Raw genomic sequence first — 17,497 nt, forward strand, 5'->3', positions numbered from 1 at the left:
AGTTCAACTGGTGCATCTCCACCCTGGAGTCCCTGATACTACTTAATCTTTCTATCTCATCTCTTGGAAAACACACTGGGGCATTCACTTAGCTACACTGCATAGCACCTGCTAGACAGACAGCAAATAATTTTTACTGAATGTATTTAATGACACTCATTTATTATTTCAGCCTAAGTACTGAGTGGTTAATGCAAAACTAAAGTGAAAAGATTCTACATTTAATTCTAAGGTAACAGAACTGGTACACAGCTCCACTGTTTTACCTCCTTGTTGGTAACTAGGATCCTAACCTAAATTACAAGCAGCTCAAGAGCTTTGCAGAAACCTTTCACTGATATTGCTTACTCATTAAAGCAGTGGAAAATATGGTAAAAGACCAGCTTATGAGACTGTTTTCCCTTCAACTTTGTTTATTGATGTACTGAACATGAAAAAGTACAAAGAATCCAAACACAAAAGAAAACATGTACAACCTCTTAAATACCCAACAGAATATATTCTCTATTCCAACAAATGTGAATTAAGTCATACTATACAACTTCAAATAAATACCAGCCTTATATTTTACTAAGTGCTCTGATAAACACTGTAAAGTGAAGCCCAATTTACATGCCTTCTCATCAATGCCGTTAGTTGCTACAGTAGTATAGGAAAGAAGCACGTAGCTACTATTTCTCCCACATCAGAAAGTTTGTGATTTCTATACTATATACAACTTTTAATGCAGAGGATTAGCTTTAACAATCTAAATGCACCTAAGAATGAAGAAGTACTCAGGAAGCCAATTGATTTTTGAATAGCATTGAGTGGGTCAGCATGAAAACTTGCTTAATCACTTTAGCACGCGCTTCACAGTATATGTACTGTACTATACTGAAAATTTTATAACTACAATTTAAAAGAATAAGAACCAAAAACAACTGCAAAGATAGTGTACAACTATGTTATGCATAGAACATTGCTTTTTCTAAGGGGAAGCATATGAGCATCTCAGTTTATACAAAAAGCAGGACGTAACTACATAGTTGTCAGTGCATCCTGGTGAAGGCATCAAACCCTCAGCTTTTTTTTAAAAATTTAATTATAAGCTAGATGCTAATCAGAAAATATTCTGTATTTGTTTTCCTTAAATTTCTTCAATACATGGTAAAGACTTTTTCTATTTCCCCAAATAGTGATTTAAGCATCATACAAAGTTAAACTTCAATAGCATACAGGTATTTATGGTTTTCATATGAAAAATGTAAGGAAATTTGCTCAAAACATATGTTTATACTTGTTTTTTTACCACAAACATATTTATAAACAAAAATGTTGCATCACCATAAACAGCTGAAGCTAGACTATCTACACACAAAAATAGCAACAGATCTGATGCACTGTAAATTCAAGTCCTCCGGACAAAAAAAAAAAAAAAAAAAAAAAGAAAAAAGAAAAGAAGCAGACCTCAAGTAACAATGTTAATGCCATTTACAAAGAAAAAACTTATACAAAAACATTCAAAATTGAACATCACTTGGCATGTAACTTTAAAAAAAAACTATAATCAAAATTAGCTGAAAGGTTCGTAACTTAAGTTCTTATTTACATTACACAAAGCTCAGGTGTTAGCCTTGAACATAACTTTCAAAATACCTCCTAATGCATCCAACTCAGGCCACTTCGGCTGATTTGCTACTGCACAAATCATGCTTGATGTCTTTTCTTAAGACAAAACAATTCTTTAAACAATAGCAAGTACATCACTAAACACCTTGAGCTCTATCTGAAGGGAATTCTTTAGGAAGAACAGATTTTTTTTCCCCCATATCTCAGTGTTTTAAGTTTTCTGCTTGCTCTTATATTCTTTTTTTAAATTTTCATTTGCTTCAAAATCACAAATTAAAGTGAGCCACCTATCACTTAATAACCAGGATGATCAATGACTCCACTGATGATTACAAAAATGAAACCAACAGTGCATCCCATTGACTTTACTTCTTAATACAAAGGTCTCAAAAGTAGTTCTACATCATAAATCTTTCTAAATTTTTTCCCAACAATTGCAAATTTCCTGGTAAGTTTTAAAAGCTCACTAGTTGTCATACGAAGAGATTTCTCAAAGTATTCAAGTCAAAATATTTGTTCCAGGACCAGTAAAAAGTTTCTCCAAATTTTTTATTTTTTTATAAAAATAGATGCTTTTTTAAACCCACATCAAAGAGGCTCTTATCTCTTTGGCAAGGTACTGCTTTACGAAAAGTTCTCCAGTATTCTTACAATAAGCTTTTATAATGTGTTCCCACTCCCCAACCCAAATGAAGATGATGAAATAAATACTGCTTATAACTTTATAAATAAAATGTAAACTTCAGATACTTTTCTTGAACAACAAAACAATATTGCATTACAATGTAAATTAAACACAAAGCAAATCAAGAAATGACAAAAAAAATATAGTATTACACAAAGCCTTGATATTTACTCATAGATTAAAGGCAGTCATGTATAAAGAAAAAAAACTTCTTCCCTTAGCTGAAACATTTTAAAAGGTCCACCTTCTTCAAAGAAGGCAATAGAATACGCATTGTGACAGGTAAAAACCCTGTACCTCTTGTCAATACTCAAACACAAAAGATAGTTAAGAAGTTCTAATTCAAATAGTAGCAATAAAAAAATCTCACATATTCTTAGGATGCTAAGTAGTCATTTTATCCCCATTTCCACACTGGCATACAACAAAGGCATTTACTAATGCATAAAGCTTCCTGTAAATCGCCTTTGTTGTATAGTTTTCATGTATTAATGCACTGAGAATAACTTGTTAGGCTTTGTGCGTTTTGTTTGTTTTGAAGGAGACCTGCAGTACTCTGTCACCAAGGCGGTATCCGTTGAGGCTGGCTATTGCCATAGCTGCCTCATCATAGTTTGTCATAGTCACAAATCCAAAACCTTTGCACTTGTTGGTGTTAAAGTCACGGATGACCTTCACATTGGTCACTGCTCCGAAGGGTCCAAACATCTGCCAGAGGATACTCTCATCAGCATCAGGGGCCAAGTTGTACACAAAAATGCACCACCCAGTTCCTGCATGTCCAGGGATATTAATTCCGGCCAAACTGGTCATTCCATCAATGGTCATTGGAGGAAACCTACTAAAGAATGAGGGAAAGCAGAACAGAATCATCATATAGCTGTTCACACAAAACCCCAGCAAAGACATGTCAAAATAAAAGAAGAGAATGATACAGAGCTTTTCACAGAATGAACATGTTGCTCAGACTAGAAAGATAAGATCAAAAATAGTTTTTGCCCCCCTAACTGCGCAAATACTATGTAAAAAATTATACACAAGTAGGGAGAACAGTGCTAGGTATGTCTGAAATGATGTAACAGAAAATCAAAAGGAAAGCATGCTATAAAACCAGTGAAGATTAGCAAGTAATTTGAAACAGGAATTCCATGGAACTTCTACAAAAGGCTTGTCTATTTCATGCAAAATGCATCAAAATGAACAATCTCAGCTGAAGTCTCAACATGCAAAAATCCAACATAAGTCTTACTGAAAAGTAAGAGTTTGCAAAATACTTCAAAATAATTTGGTTGTTATGAACCAACTAATCCTTTATTACCTCTTTACTCCATAAGCTATGTTGAGCAGATTGTCCAACCTGCAAAACATTTAGCAACATGTTCAGTCTTAAGACTTTTCCACCCTTTAAGATTAAGGAAACTTAGCATATTACTGTCATATCCATTACACTGTACCAAACCTCATGCAATGTTAAAGTACCACCACTGAAAGAGCCATGGCACCTTATTACATCTGATAGTGAAGACAAAACAGATATTCTTCGTGGAGATGCTTATTGGGAAATAGGTAGCATCATCCACCATCTAAACCCCATGCTGCTACAATTCTTGTGTAGTAACCACCACATACTGTTACCATAATGTTACAGTCAGTGACCACATCAGTCAAGTTTTCCACATTACTAACCTGGTTGAGAGAAAAACTTTTACTAAGGTTTCTGACACGTTTGCTGACATGACTATCAAGACAGATGCAGTATTTTGGATCACTAGCAACTATTGTAACATAAACTCAAAAAAAAGATTTTGCATGTTCCTACTCCTTCTGGCAATCCCAGGATGTTGGGAGGCAGAAGGCTGAATTGGCTGAGCAGGACTAAGCAGAAAAAGTAAGTGTAAGGACAGTGAAGGCAAAATCAGGTGGATATGGAAAGAATACAGAGCTATTGCTTGCCACTGGAGGGAAAAAATTTGTGTGGCCAAAGCTCAACAGGAGTTGAAGCTTGCCAGCAATGTGGGGGAGAACAAGTTTTTAAAAATGTCAATGTCAAAGAGCAGTCCAAAAATAACATCAGCCTGTTACAGAATGAAAATGGTCACCCCACAAACAAGGACACAAACAAGGCAGAGAAGTTTAATTCTTTCTTTGCCTTCATCTTTAATGTTGATGATGGGCTAAGAGGGTCCCAGTGTCTTGGGCTGTGAGAATGGTGAACAACCCTGAACATGTGTGGGATCTCCTGTTCCAACTGAGTCCCTCCAAATTTATGGGACTGGATGGGATTCATCCAAGGACACTCAAAGAACTGGCCAATGTCTTTGTGAGGTCTCTTTCAATGATTTTTTTCATGATCTTGGGAAGGTGGTGTTGACTGGAAGCTGGCTGACACTACCTCCATTTTCAGTAAAGGCAAGAAGGATGACCCTGGAAACTACACGCCCATCAAGTCTCACTTCAGTGCCTGGTAAAATTATGGAGATCATTCTGGGAAGTACTGAAAAACACAATCGCAGCCAGCGTGGCTTCAAGAGGGCAAAATCCTGCTTGTCAAACTTCAATTTCCTTTTATGACAGGATAACCCACCCAGCTGACCAAGGGAAGTCAGCTGATGCAATGTTTTTGGATTTCAGTAAAGCCTTTGATACTGCCTCTCCCAGGATCCTTCTGGACAAAATGTGCAGCACACAGCTGGATAAATGTATCATGGGATGGGTGAGCAACTGGCTCAGGGCTCAGGCACAAAGGGCTACAGTGAATGGGGTGACACCTGACTTGGTAACTAATGCAGGACTTAAAGAACATATACTTAGTAAATTTACCAATGACACTAAGTTGTTGGGAGGACCTGTTGACTCCCCTTAAGGCAGAGGGAACTCTGCAGAGACACCTTGACAAATGAGAGGGTTGGGCAATCACCAACTAACTACATGATATTTAAAAAGGCCAAGTGTCAGACTCTGCACCTGAGATGGGGCAAACCAAGATGTACAGAGTGAGACACTGAAAATCATGGCAAAGGACCTGGGGCTTCAGGTCAACAGAAAGCTGAGCATGAGTCAGCAGTGCCCTAGTATGCAAGGAAGGCCCCCATGTCCTGGGAGGCATCAGGCACAGCATCACAGTTGGGCAAGGGAGGGGATTGTCCTGCTCTGCCTTGCACTGGGGCAGCCTCACCTCCAGTGCTGGGGGCAGTTCTGGGTGACACAACATAAGAAAGATATAAAGCTATTAGAGTGTTCAAAGGAGGGCCAAGAAAATGGTGAAGGGTCTGAAGGGGAAATTGTACGAGGAGCAGATGAGGTCACCTGGCTTGTTCAGCCCAGGGAGCCTGAAAGGTGGCTGGCCTCCTCACACTCTACATTTCCTTGTGAGGGGAAGAGGAGGGGCAGGCACTGATCTCTTCTCTGTGGTGACATTGACAGGACCTGAGGGAATGCCCTGAATTTATGTCAGGGGAGTTTAGGTTGGATATAGGAAAAGGTTCTTCACCCAGAGGGTGGCTGGACACTGGAATAGGATTCCTAGGACATGTCACCAAGCCTGCCAGGATTCAGGAATTGTTTGGACAATGCCCTCAGGCAATGGTGTGACTCTTGGTCCTGTGCAGGGCCAGGAGCTGAACTCAATGATCCTTGTGGATGCCTTTCAATCCAGGATATCCTATGACGCTATGATTTTACCAGATGAAGTGTTTCTATAATATATATACACACATATATTATTTTCAAGATTTTTCCATGTGGTTCTTGCCTCACCTTTCCCCAATTACAGAATGCCACAACTCTAAACCCCTCCTATCTATAATCCTATGTAATAATCTAGCCAATATCTGAAATATACAGTGCATACCACTCCTATTGCCCTTATTCCTGCTTCTTTCAAGAAAAGTTCACCCTGAAGAAGCTCTTATTTCTTTCTGACAAATCACAAAGACATGAAAAAGTCTTATTATAGATCAAAACTCAATAAAATACGAGCTTAGGTAAAAAACATACACTTGATTTAGTTTTCCAGAGAGCACTGACTCTGCAGTGAGCTGGGTTTGCAGGATACACTGACAAGAAACTACTGAACTCCTAAAAGAGCAGAAAAAGGAGATTAAAAAATACCTGACTACTAGCAGTAGACAGTGTGGATGACTGAGGTCTACTGTCACTGACATGAGTGGTGGAAAGCAAGGTGAAGAGTTCTACAAACACCACCACTTATAGCTCCTTGTTACAAGGGCTGTCAGATGATGACTTTATACAGTAATGGTATCACTTGTATGATTTTTCAGTTATCTTGACGACTTGAAAACACTCTGGAAATATTCTCAGAGACTTTCAGTGGAAAATTTTTAAAGATGATTTAAGTTATACATCTTACAGAAACTGAGGAACAATTATATATATTTTGAAAGTCTAGCCCAAGTTTTCACTTAATAAGAAAAAAAAAAAGGAAGCATTGTTTTGATCCTGAAACTTTTATTGTTAATACTGAAGAAGTTTTCAGGCCTCTGTCAACTATTAACAGAGATCGGGCAACTGCATCAGGTCATTGCCAGAGTATGTTGAATAAGCTTGTGACACAAACCCCATGATCTTATTTCACACAATGCACTTGACTCCATCCTGCAATTTCTGCCCCCAGACTTTTGTCTATAGAATAACGGCAAGTCTACTTTTATGCAATATTCAGAACACTGTTGTATGCTATCCCTTTTATTACCTAGGAAATAGTAAGAAGAGCCACAAAAAAGTAAATAAAATTTGTTATCCCCTCTCCTACAGCAGAACACCTACACCTCACACCTGTGAGATGCAGCAGATAACACCAAAAAGCTGAATAGAAGAAAAAATTTAAAAATTCTAACAGAAGTGCAGGCCATGAACTCTTGAATATTTAGTATAAGCAAGCCTAGCCAATGCAGTGCATTCGAAATTTGGTATATTCTCTTTGAAGCAAGCTGTCAACTGTCTTTTTTCCTTGAAAAAAAAAGACAGAGATACTCTTTGAGTATATTACTATTTAACACAACCCAGTCACACTGTTCAGGGGCAGAGAGAGGGAAGAAAAGATCACAAAAAAAAATCCAAGGTACTCATGGATGTAGATAGTACAGTGTTTGTTTCACTTTGTTCTCACCATCAGTTCTTTTCAATACACTAAATAGCACTGGGAACTATGTAGCAATAGTTTCAACATGATGGAAATGTAAGCCCCCAAAAAGCACATGAAAAAATATGTCAGCAATCTTCATTATGAAAAGTTGTAACAAGAAAAGACAAAGTATGGCATGGAGAACATAGACACCTAAACAGGAAAAAAACTGAAAGCCAGAATGCAGAGGAAAAATGTAGGGTTAGATGAAGAAAAAGCTGGCTGTGGCATGCCATATGGCTAAGAAAAAAACATTTTATCTCCTAGGTCAATATTAACTGAATCAACTTGCACATTAATCCAGAATAACCTAGGAAATGAAAAGTAATCTTTGAAAAAAAATTTAAGTGACTGAGTACAAGAGAGATGTCACCTTGGTTTAACTAAGTATGCTTATTAGACACCGAAATGCTATCAAACAGGATGGCATGCATTTTGGTTTTAGCTGTACTGTGGTAGCATAGCTGAAGTTCAACATTCACATGTTTCCTTTCCACACAGAAGTCAGATAAGCAGGAATGCACAAGAGTGGAGGCAGTCAAACAGGCCTTTGGGAACATGCAAGTTTCAGCACACTTGTGAACATTATTTGACTTACCTAAAACGTTGAGCCTGCTGAGCTAGAGGGGCAGGATACCTTCTGTTTGGAGAATGGTACAGCTGGGAAAGAATGGCCTGATTGGTTTTTTGGCTTGGATTGTTAGCAAACTTTACAGTGATGGGCTCTGTGGCACCTGGAGGTTTCTGGCCATTCAAGCCCTTGATAGCTTCTTCTGCTTCAATTCGCTTGTCAAACCGGATAAACCCCACGCCCCGTGACACCCCTGCACAAAGTGAAAAAAGCACACAGTAATGAATTCACAGACTCCAGAATACTGCATATTAACTTTTACTTGTGTGACCAATTGCTATGTTGATGGTCGAATGCTGTGAACACATGATAACTTTGAGCTTAACAGAACTGATTTCTAACATAAAGTAAGAATTTCCTACTGTAATTTTGATTTAAATTTTTAATTTAACTGACGTAAGACACATTTGTGTAAAGAGATTGTGAGTCTGAGGGAAAACAGTGGAAACAAATTTAGTGAGCCAAAGTAGAATTCAGAAACAAAGCAATTTTGTTGGATGGAGATGAACCCAAACCAGCTGCACTGTTACCTCTGGTCAGCTCATGCTATTCTGCAGCACCTAAAGTAACAAAAATTCTGCAAATAGCTTAGTTCTCTGCTCTCTAGCAGTAAAAGATGGCTTTTGCTCTCCTGCAGTATCCCCTGAAGGTCTCTTCAGAGCAAATATGCTCAGAGGATGATGATGTGCACATACTATATTGCAATAATGGGAATTATGGCCATGTTTTACCAGCCACTGGTGACCTCTGAGTAGAATACTTGGTTTCAGTCAATCACCATACATCACTAGGTGTTACTTTTGAAGGAAACTTTTCTTGATATAGAAAAGTCAAAGGCAACATGCAAAGGAATTCAAAAGTGTTTATGGAAGGTCATAGGAACATCATGCATCAAAAATTCCAAGTGTCTTAGAGATAAACATATTGAGCTACATTGGATACTTGAACCAATTAACATTAAAGCTACTAACAGCCAACATTAGTTAGATCAATGTTTTGTTGTAATATTTCAAGTGCCATTTAGAGCCCTTTTAAATTTTGGTTCATGAATAACCAGACAAGTTAAACATTTGTCCTCAACTGAGAAAGACATTAATGACAAGAAATGTATTCTCTTCATAAACAATGATTTAAGCCATCAAAAGTGACAATGAAGAGGCATAAGAAAGCTTTAAAGAGGCAAATGTCACAGCTTCAACTTTGCATTTTTTATCTGTCAGTTTGTGTCACAACCTTATTATTCATACCATTCTGAGCCTACTTCTTCCAAATTACTAAAAAGAAAGAGGCAAGAAAGCTTAAGCCTTAACAACAATCTATATGCCAGAAAGGATGCTACCAATAGCATGATTTATGAATATTAATAGAATTATAACACATATTAGAAGTTCAATTATATTTACTTACTGGTCCATTCGTTAAATGCCACCCATTTCTATGTATGAATATACAGGAATCTATTGTGAACAGCTATTTATTGCACACAGACTAGGAATCTGTCCCACAAATCTGCTATACCTACAAGTCAAGATTTGGCCTTTAGCTTTCTTTTCCAGGCCTCTCTACACCCTCAACAACTCAACCTATTAAAATACTCTCTAAGTACTACGTGTCAACCTTGAGATTTCTTTTAACTTAGTGGAAGTCAAAGGAGTACACATAAGTTCCTCTAAAGGTCAGCCAAGACTCACATACTTGCAAGTGCAAACTTTTCAAAATAAGACAATTAAAAAACCTTATGACCTTCTACAGCTGAAAGCTGTTTGCCACCCAAGAGGATATGTAGCTTTGAAAAGGTACAACTATTAAAAAAAAAAATCAAACCCAGCTTATTCAGGGAATAATTATGGGAGTAAATTACTTCATCTGTCCCACCCCTTAATGCTCTGGAAGGGGGAGAGCTTGGAGAGTTCTCCAAACCTGCTTCTTTGTATGTCGTTCAATGCTCCTGTCATGTACTTGGGCTTTTCATTCAATTGCTTATTTCTGGCAGAAACCTCACAGCAGGTGATTCAGAAAACTATAAAGATGCTCAAGATCAGCCATCTGAGACAGCAAAAAACCACAGACATTACTATCCTGAGTCTGAAGAGTAACCACAAAGTGCCACTGACAACCATTACTTGATTGACACACATACTATAATTACGCCAATAACCTGCTACATCTTATACTTTATGGCACAAGTAATCACAGAATTTCTCTGCTCCTGAGGAACTCAAAGTTCATGTGTGTGCCCAAATTTAATGAGTTAGCCTTGAAAACAGTCTTAATAGCAACTGCCAGTCTGGGGCTTCTGTAATCCTAGCCTCAGAGAACCAGCTGTGCATTTCTGCATATAATTTTCTTTTTAGGAAGAAAAAGTTTAATAGCATTTTGTAAGGCACTGGGAAACTATTTTCATACAGCAGCTTGGAAAGGAAGATTATGGAAGCTGTAAATTTGTTACAAGTCATCAAACAAGCTTCAGAACTGCACCTTCAGGGTGGAAATGACTCAAGCTGGCTCAGTACGCTATACAGTCTATTTTTGTCCATGCATATTTATGAACAATTCCAGGAGAAAAAAGCATTTTCTGGCCTACATACACCTTTTATACATTATAGAGACAAGACTATTGTACTGAAAGGTGAAATATCTCGAACTGTGAGTCCATGAAAGGCCATGCAAAACTGCCTACTTACCAGTGACTTGATCAACCAGAATACGAGAAGTAATAATACGTCCATATTGGGAAAAGAGCTGTTCCAGTTCTTTTTGGGTCATTGTTTTTGGAAGTCCACTAACATACAAATTTGCATCTCTGATAGAAGCTGAACTTGGTCGTGCATAAGAAACCTTAGGAAAAAAAACATAAAAAAATCCTAGAAAACAAACACTTTCAAACCAGCTAAAATAGGACAGTGTTATCTGTTCTGAGACATAAAAACATCTCCAACAGCAGACAGAACAGTTACTTTGCAAAGCCAGTTCAGTGGGGTTTTTTGTTTGTTTTTGTTTTTTTTTTTTTTTTTTTTTGATTTTGGAGTTTTTTTTGGGAGCTAGCTTCCAAAACACAGAAGGAATGCAACTTAGACTACACAGGAGCAGCCGACTACGTGAATTCATATATAAAAAGTACTTCCGAATAAATGAGAAAAAGCTAGGTACATATTCCAGCAGGTCTTGGTGGAGAAAGCATATGATTAAAGTGACAAATTTAAGAAGTTCTATGAATGCCCCATGTTCCATGAATTCTCATTAAAAAGCAGTAAAACATACCAGGAATTAAGATTTCAGTGTGATATGTAGGCCAAAGGCACAGAAAGACAGTCTGAAACACTTATAGGTTTGCAAGTATTTTTAAAGTGCTGTGTCTTTTGTACATGTTGAGCTTGCTACCAAATGACTCATAATGACAATCATTTATGAGATCAAGATAAACTCTGCTAGATCACTTTCACAGGCCTGAGAATGAATGGCAGAAGTAGGACTCCAACCTGTATTTTGCCTGCTCAGCAGCTTCTCAATTTCTGCAACAGAGGCCTTAAAAACAAATGCCATTTATAGGAAATTCTTGGATCCTTTTGGACAGAAGTTTTTTACCTGCTGCCTTGACAAGTCAGTCAAAATTTTTTAAGGTGATTAAGTAGATTCTTTGACCTTCAGACACATGCTACAAAACAGCACTTTCACTACTTCCTACTGAAGTTTGTACAAGTGGTGGTACTACAAGAATGATTAGGACAGAACATCTGTGCTTCTCCAACACGACAAAATACTTCATCTAGGCTTTTCACCTATGTAAAACATAAAAGTAAAAAGGATCCTCAAGAAGTAGTCAGATTTATCTCCTTTCCTTCCCTCCCCCTTCATGTACTATTAGCCAATACTGGGCAACTGGAACTTGATTCTGTCATTCTTTTTGCCTAATTCTTTGATATTTATTTTCAAATCCTTCCTGTCTCATTTCTGCACAGACCAGCAGACTCTTAAGACTGCTATGGAAGCAAAACAGAAGACAACATGCCAGAGATGAAATAAGCAGTACCCTGAACACTGCTGTGATCCTTCAAGTTCCACCCAGAGGCTTTGCGCAAGGTACCTTTGTGCTAGTTGAGGAGGACTGACCTGCAGCTATCCAGCATGGAACCTTGTAAGTCACACTGCCTTGTTCTTCCCACTTGAGAGCCACACAAAAGCTAAAGGCCTATGATCAAAGTTACAGGAAAACAGAGTAAAGTGTGCCAGCATTCAGCCAATGAAGCACTATGACAGTAACAGTTACCCTTTTGGAATGAACAAACTTGTTCTACTTGCCCATTTAGCCTTGAGCTTCTTTAAGAAATAAACTTCCATGCCTCAGTTGGCAGGATTTTAAGGAGACTCAAGGCCAAGGAATGGAGACAGGCTGCCTGGGCAACAGGATTAGTCCTAGTAATATCTTGAATGACCAAAGCCATGCAGACACTGTCTTTCAAGGGGGAGTTCACACTGCTGGACACATGCTGCCACATATAAAAATATAAATTCACAAAGAGTCTATCAGAAGAGAAGAAACCTGAACAAAATATTTGCTAATTTACTGCAAGTTTATCTTATGATACAGAACTGGTACCTGTCAAGATACAAAGCAGCTTTTGCAAAACTCTTTCATTTTCCTCTGGTAAGAGAGTATGAGCTCTTGCATTATGACAGCTGGTCCAGTATTACCCATGCCCTCTCTGGTTAAAACAGTTCAAATTGTTTAACACAGCAGTCAAGGCCTACACTGAGTGCAGGTAAATGGAAGCAATACTCTAACCAGTACACCCTACTCTTACATATCCAGTTTCACTGTTACTACCCTTCAAGTGACTACTCAAATACACTGAATTTGGGCACATTAGTCACAGTAATAACACATATTAAACCAAAATCTGTGGTTCACCACCAATATCTGTACACTATCTCTCCCTACCTATATCCTGTCAGTTTGCTCATTCAGTAATTACTGATAGCTCTATATTTAGTCTCTTTAAACAACTTTTATATGGACTGAATTAACAACTGTGCCAAGATTTTCATTCCACATCTAATGCAATAGGTGAACATTTCAGTTACATGATGTCAAAACCACTGAACACAAGGCAAGTCAAGAAACAGCCTGAAAGCCTGCAGTTTTAAATATTGAATGATGACACACACTTTACAATATTGAACAGCATTACTCTGGAGATACCAATTTAAAAGCAGTTTTACTGAAATTTTCCACTGCAGTTAGTAGGAAAGACTTGTTTCTAAGTGCAAATATTACACCATTAAATCTAAGTCTTTTCACTGCTTTAAAACTTAATTTCCTAACAACAGGATGAACTGAGTCACAATTTTCAAGTGAAAACTGTGAACGCAGGTTAAACAAAGAAGTTATCAAAAATTATATAGAGGTATAGCCCCTACAAGGGAATGCTTCAGTTTCTTATTATCTGCTACTACCTATAGACACCTCACTACCATGCTTCAAGCTCTTTTATCTTTTTATTAGTAGAGTAGTAGTATTATTAGTACAAATACAAACTATTTGTATTCTCTCAAAAACTTGAGAATTTAATATAATTTCTTCCTAAACACCTCTACTTAATGTAGTCTTCCAAGGCTTTAAATCTTAAATCTCTAAGTGCTAAAATCAGTATTTCAGTAAATATTCACATTCGCTAGCTCAAGTGTAATCTTTCTGCTTAAAACACAACTTGTCCTTAAGAGTAGTGTCCAGTTCTTTTAGAATACATGTTTCTGTGGGGGAAAGAAAACTCCAACAAAAAACTACCACCCAGTATGTCCAGATGAAAATGGGTTAAAAACTTACCTCCAAAGCAGACAGATTTATATTGAGAAAAGGAGTACATTAGGAACAGGTATGCCTCCTCAGCAAGCACAGTAAAAACAAGGACATACTGCTTTTTCTTACAGCAATGTTTCCAGAGGCCATTGTGCCAGGCAAGTGTTCTCAATTTGCACTTAAATTTGTATGCGATACCACGATTCAAGAACTCTTCTTAATTTGATTTCTAGTAAGAAGATGTTGCAGCATATCGCAAAGATGAGGTCTCAGCTGTCACCAGCCAGTGACAGGTTGTTGCCCGAAACAGGAGAGTACATTGCTGTACATATCCTGTATATTCATCAAGTCCGCCTCCCGTCTCCCCTCAAATAAGGACTGTTCCACTCCAAACAAAACTTCAAGGCCACTTTTCCCAATACACAAGACTACCTTACTGAACATGTACATGCCGAGTTCATGGTGGAAGCCTGCAGTAGCACACTTCTGTGGACAGTGCAAACTGGAAATCCAGACTGCCCTTTGTAAAGGCAACTTACATCCACCTCTGTGGAACTAAAAGACCTCAACACAGCTCACCTACAAGTTTAGATTAAGCTGATAAACACAACCATATCTCAAAGGTCCTGATTTTACAGCCTGTTGTACAATAAGGAATGCATTGAAAAAACAGACACTGAAGCAACAGTCTTTCAGCATTATCATCAGAAGGGTTTCCCTGTTTTAGTTCACCCCTCAAAGTGTTCCAGCTCTAACAGCTACAGCCAGAGTCACAGGCCTGAGGTGGGTCATGGGATCCACATCTGTTGCCACTCAGCTGAGGGCATGAAGGGACCAATCTGACAAATATAGACTTAAAACCAGTCTTTTTTATATTTGAGGGGACTAGGATGAGAAGTCTTCCTCAGGATATATAACCAATTAAGGACAGGACACTGCTCAAAAGGAAGACCTCAAAATGCTGCTGTATGTAGCACAGAGGAAGACCAGAAAACAGGCTTTCAGAAGATTTGGTCTGAAGTGACTGACACCCAAAAGTCCACTTGGTGAATGGAAGCAAATGTATGTATGTGCTAAGAACAGAAACCAGCTGAAAATCCTGCCACTGATGGAAACAGAAGCAGAGGTTTTCCCAGAAGTCTCAAGATACTGTAGCAGTTTTAAATCAGAGTCATAAGTGTCTGACAAAAGAAAAACAATTATCAAGTTCACTGCCATAAAACATGATATGGGAATTATGCACTACATTCACAGAATAGCGATTGTGTTTTGGCCTTAGAGGGACTAGTACAGAAGAACACTTTAAAACTTGCAGTCTGCAACTATCACTATCTTGCTAAAAATAGGAAATACTCAACTTAGAATTTAAGTACAAATAAAATATATAAACTGAAAGGAGATCAAGTCTCCAAACATTTCCTACTTTTCATATTCTTAAGAGTCTCAAAAGACGTTTCCTGTACTTCACATTTATAATTCTGATCCCGACTTGTGCCCAAACAATGAGAGCACAGGGATTTCAGATGCACTAGGAATAAAAAAAAGCAGTTACCTTTCAAGGAGGACAGGATACAGAGTATAATATTAAGCCCTCCACATGAATAATATAAACAGAAATAGAATCTTAAACACAAGACCTCAATTATTCTCCTGAAGGAAATGAGTAAACCTCAGGTTATACTTAAGAAGCTTCCACTACTGACAGAGACTCTGACAAACACAACATTTGGGCATCTCTTGCACTATTCCACAGACACATCTAGAGATGCACAAAACAAATCCATTCAACTTAAAGTTCACTGGAATATCTTACAACCCTTCTGGAAAAACTATTACTGCATGAATGAAAGACAAGAGAGTCAACATTTAATATGACAAAAAAGCTTGAAAACTTGCTAGATTACCAGAGGTCTGTTTGTCTCAAGACTACCATAACTTCAAAAGTAAGCATAACCATGCTTTACATTAATAAACCCTCTTACAAATAAGACAGATACTGGATTTAAAACAAAATAAATTAACAATAATTAAAAACCCCAACCAAAGAAAGGAAAAAAACCCCTCAAAACAATAGACTGTAACAGATCTCCATGCCTGGCATTTACAGCATTTTGAATCCATGCAGAAAGCCACAACCGTCTTAGAGAATTTTGCATAGCATGGGGAGGGGGTAGGGCACAAAGATGCAGCATCAATCTTAGTAGTAACAAGCAGGTTTTTGTTGTTTTTTTAGTTTTTGTTGGTTTTTTTTTTTCTTTGCTTGTTTTTACTTGCATAAGACTTGGCTTTTGAGCAATGCTTGCAGATGTCCATCAACTTTACACAGTACTGTTTGCCCCTTCTAACATCTCCATTTCTGTGTCAGGAATTGCCTACGCAACTCAGGAAAGACCTTACTGAACTGCTGAAGTGTTCTGGCTGCAGAGCTGTGCAGCAGCCTTAGGGTGATTCTCTCTCTCAGAGAAACAGGGATGGACTCTTACAAGACACTAATCAGCAGCAACATGGAACTTGGGGCTCAAACAGAAAACAAACTGTGATTGCTAAACATGAGGACAGCACATCTTATGGTCTGGCCTGGTGCTCTGAGTGAACAGACAACCAACCACCTGCCTATAATGTGGTGTACAGCAAGTGACAGTAACGTGCACTAAGAACTGAATTCTCCTCTCAATATTATTCAGCTATGTGAAGAACAAGCAGCCAGCTTAAGGTGGGTAAGTAATACTCAAAATCTGAGGAGATTTGAATTTCAGTGAAGAACAAATTTTACCTGGGAGTGAAAAGATGTGTGTGTGTATAGTGTTAAAATCAAAATGCTGTCAAAACTTTAACTTTTAACATAGCTAAAAGATTGCATAATTATAATTTATGTAACTCTTGCAGAAATTTAAGGGAAAAGAACCCCACCTTTAGATTTCTTCCAAGATAAATTGTTCTGTTTCAGGTCTGCCAGCACAGTGCAATTTGACCTTAAGAATACAGTCCTGAGGTATTTAAATTACTCTGTCAAGACTGCTAAATGTTCTGGCATCAGAGCCTCTCTCAGCCTTTGCTGACTGAAAACATCTGTGAAACTCACTAGATTTAAACTTCCACACAGGATTCCCTTTTGCTCCTTGGATCAAATCCTTAGAATGTTAGATCAATGTTCTTTAATACTAGTGGATTTTAATTCTCTCACCTTCACAGCTCACTCGCCTCTGGTATTTTAATAGAGATTTTACACAACTCGTGCATACTTCATTGCTACCCAAGGATATTAGTTAATCAAAGAATTACTACAAAAAAGGGACACTAAAAAAATTTTTATCTACATGTATTGGTGGTGAAGACAGGAACAATCTCAATAGCTTTTATTTGTTGCACTGAACTCAGAAATCAAACCAGCATCTCTCTTTTTTTCAATATTTTGCTATTTTCCATTAAGTGTTTTAAGTGTTTTCAAGAGTACTATTCTTGGTAAAATTTCTTAAGTGTGCAACTACTGAACAGTTAAATTAGACGATAATTCCTTTACAATTAATCTTCTTGTAAATCTAAGTAGTAGTTCAAGACACCAAGTGAAACCACATTGCATAATGCCAAGTTTTAATGGCAATGACTCAAAGAACACCAATGAACTTGCAG

At 37.8% G+C, this 17,497-nt stretch overlaps 1 protein-coding gene across 12 annotated transcripts in view; it reads right to left on the reverse strand.

Annotated features, from left to right (window-relative positions):
- Positions 1–395: 395 nt before the first annotated feature.
- ELAVL2 (ELAV like RNA binding protein 2) overlaps positions 396–17,497 on the reverse strand; it is an 88,557-nt gene continuing 71,455 nt past the window's right edge. For 7 of the 12 annotated variants that reach the window (XM_071424496.1, XM_071424504.1, XM_071424501.1 and 4 more), the window contains 4 exons: positions 10,755–10,908; positions 8,038–8,263; positions 3,615–3,653; positions 396–3,137 (listed from right to left, as the gene is read on the reverse strand). In XM_071424496.1, the coding sequence (XP_071280597.1) occupies positions 2,807–3,137; positions 3,615–3,653; positions 8,038–8,263; positions 10,755–10,908 (750 nt within the window). In that variant the 3' untranslated portion in view covers positions 396–2,806. The remainder of the gene's footprint in view (positions 3,138–3,614; positions 3,654–8,037; positions 8,264–10,754; positions 10,909–17,497) is intronic. The other 5 variants (XM_071424493.1, XM_071424495.1, XM_071424494.1 and 2 more) reach the window with 3 other exon arrangements.

Source organism: Agelaius tricolor, unplaced genomic scaffold (assembly GCF_023055355.1).
Source record: "Agelaius tricolor isolate 1412-34295 unplaced genomic scaffold, bAgeTri1.0.p SCAF_4, whole genome shotgun sequence".
NCBI classification, from domain to species: Eukaryota; Metazoa; Chordata; class Aves; order Passeriformes; family Icteridae; genus Agelaius; species Agelaius tricolor.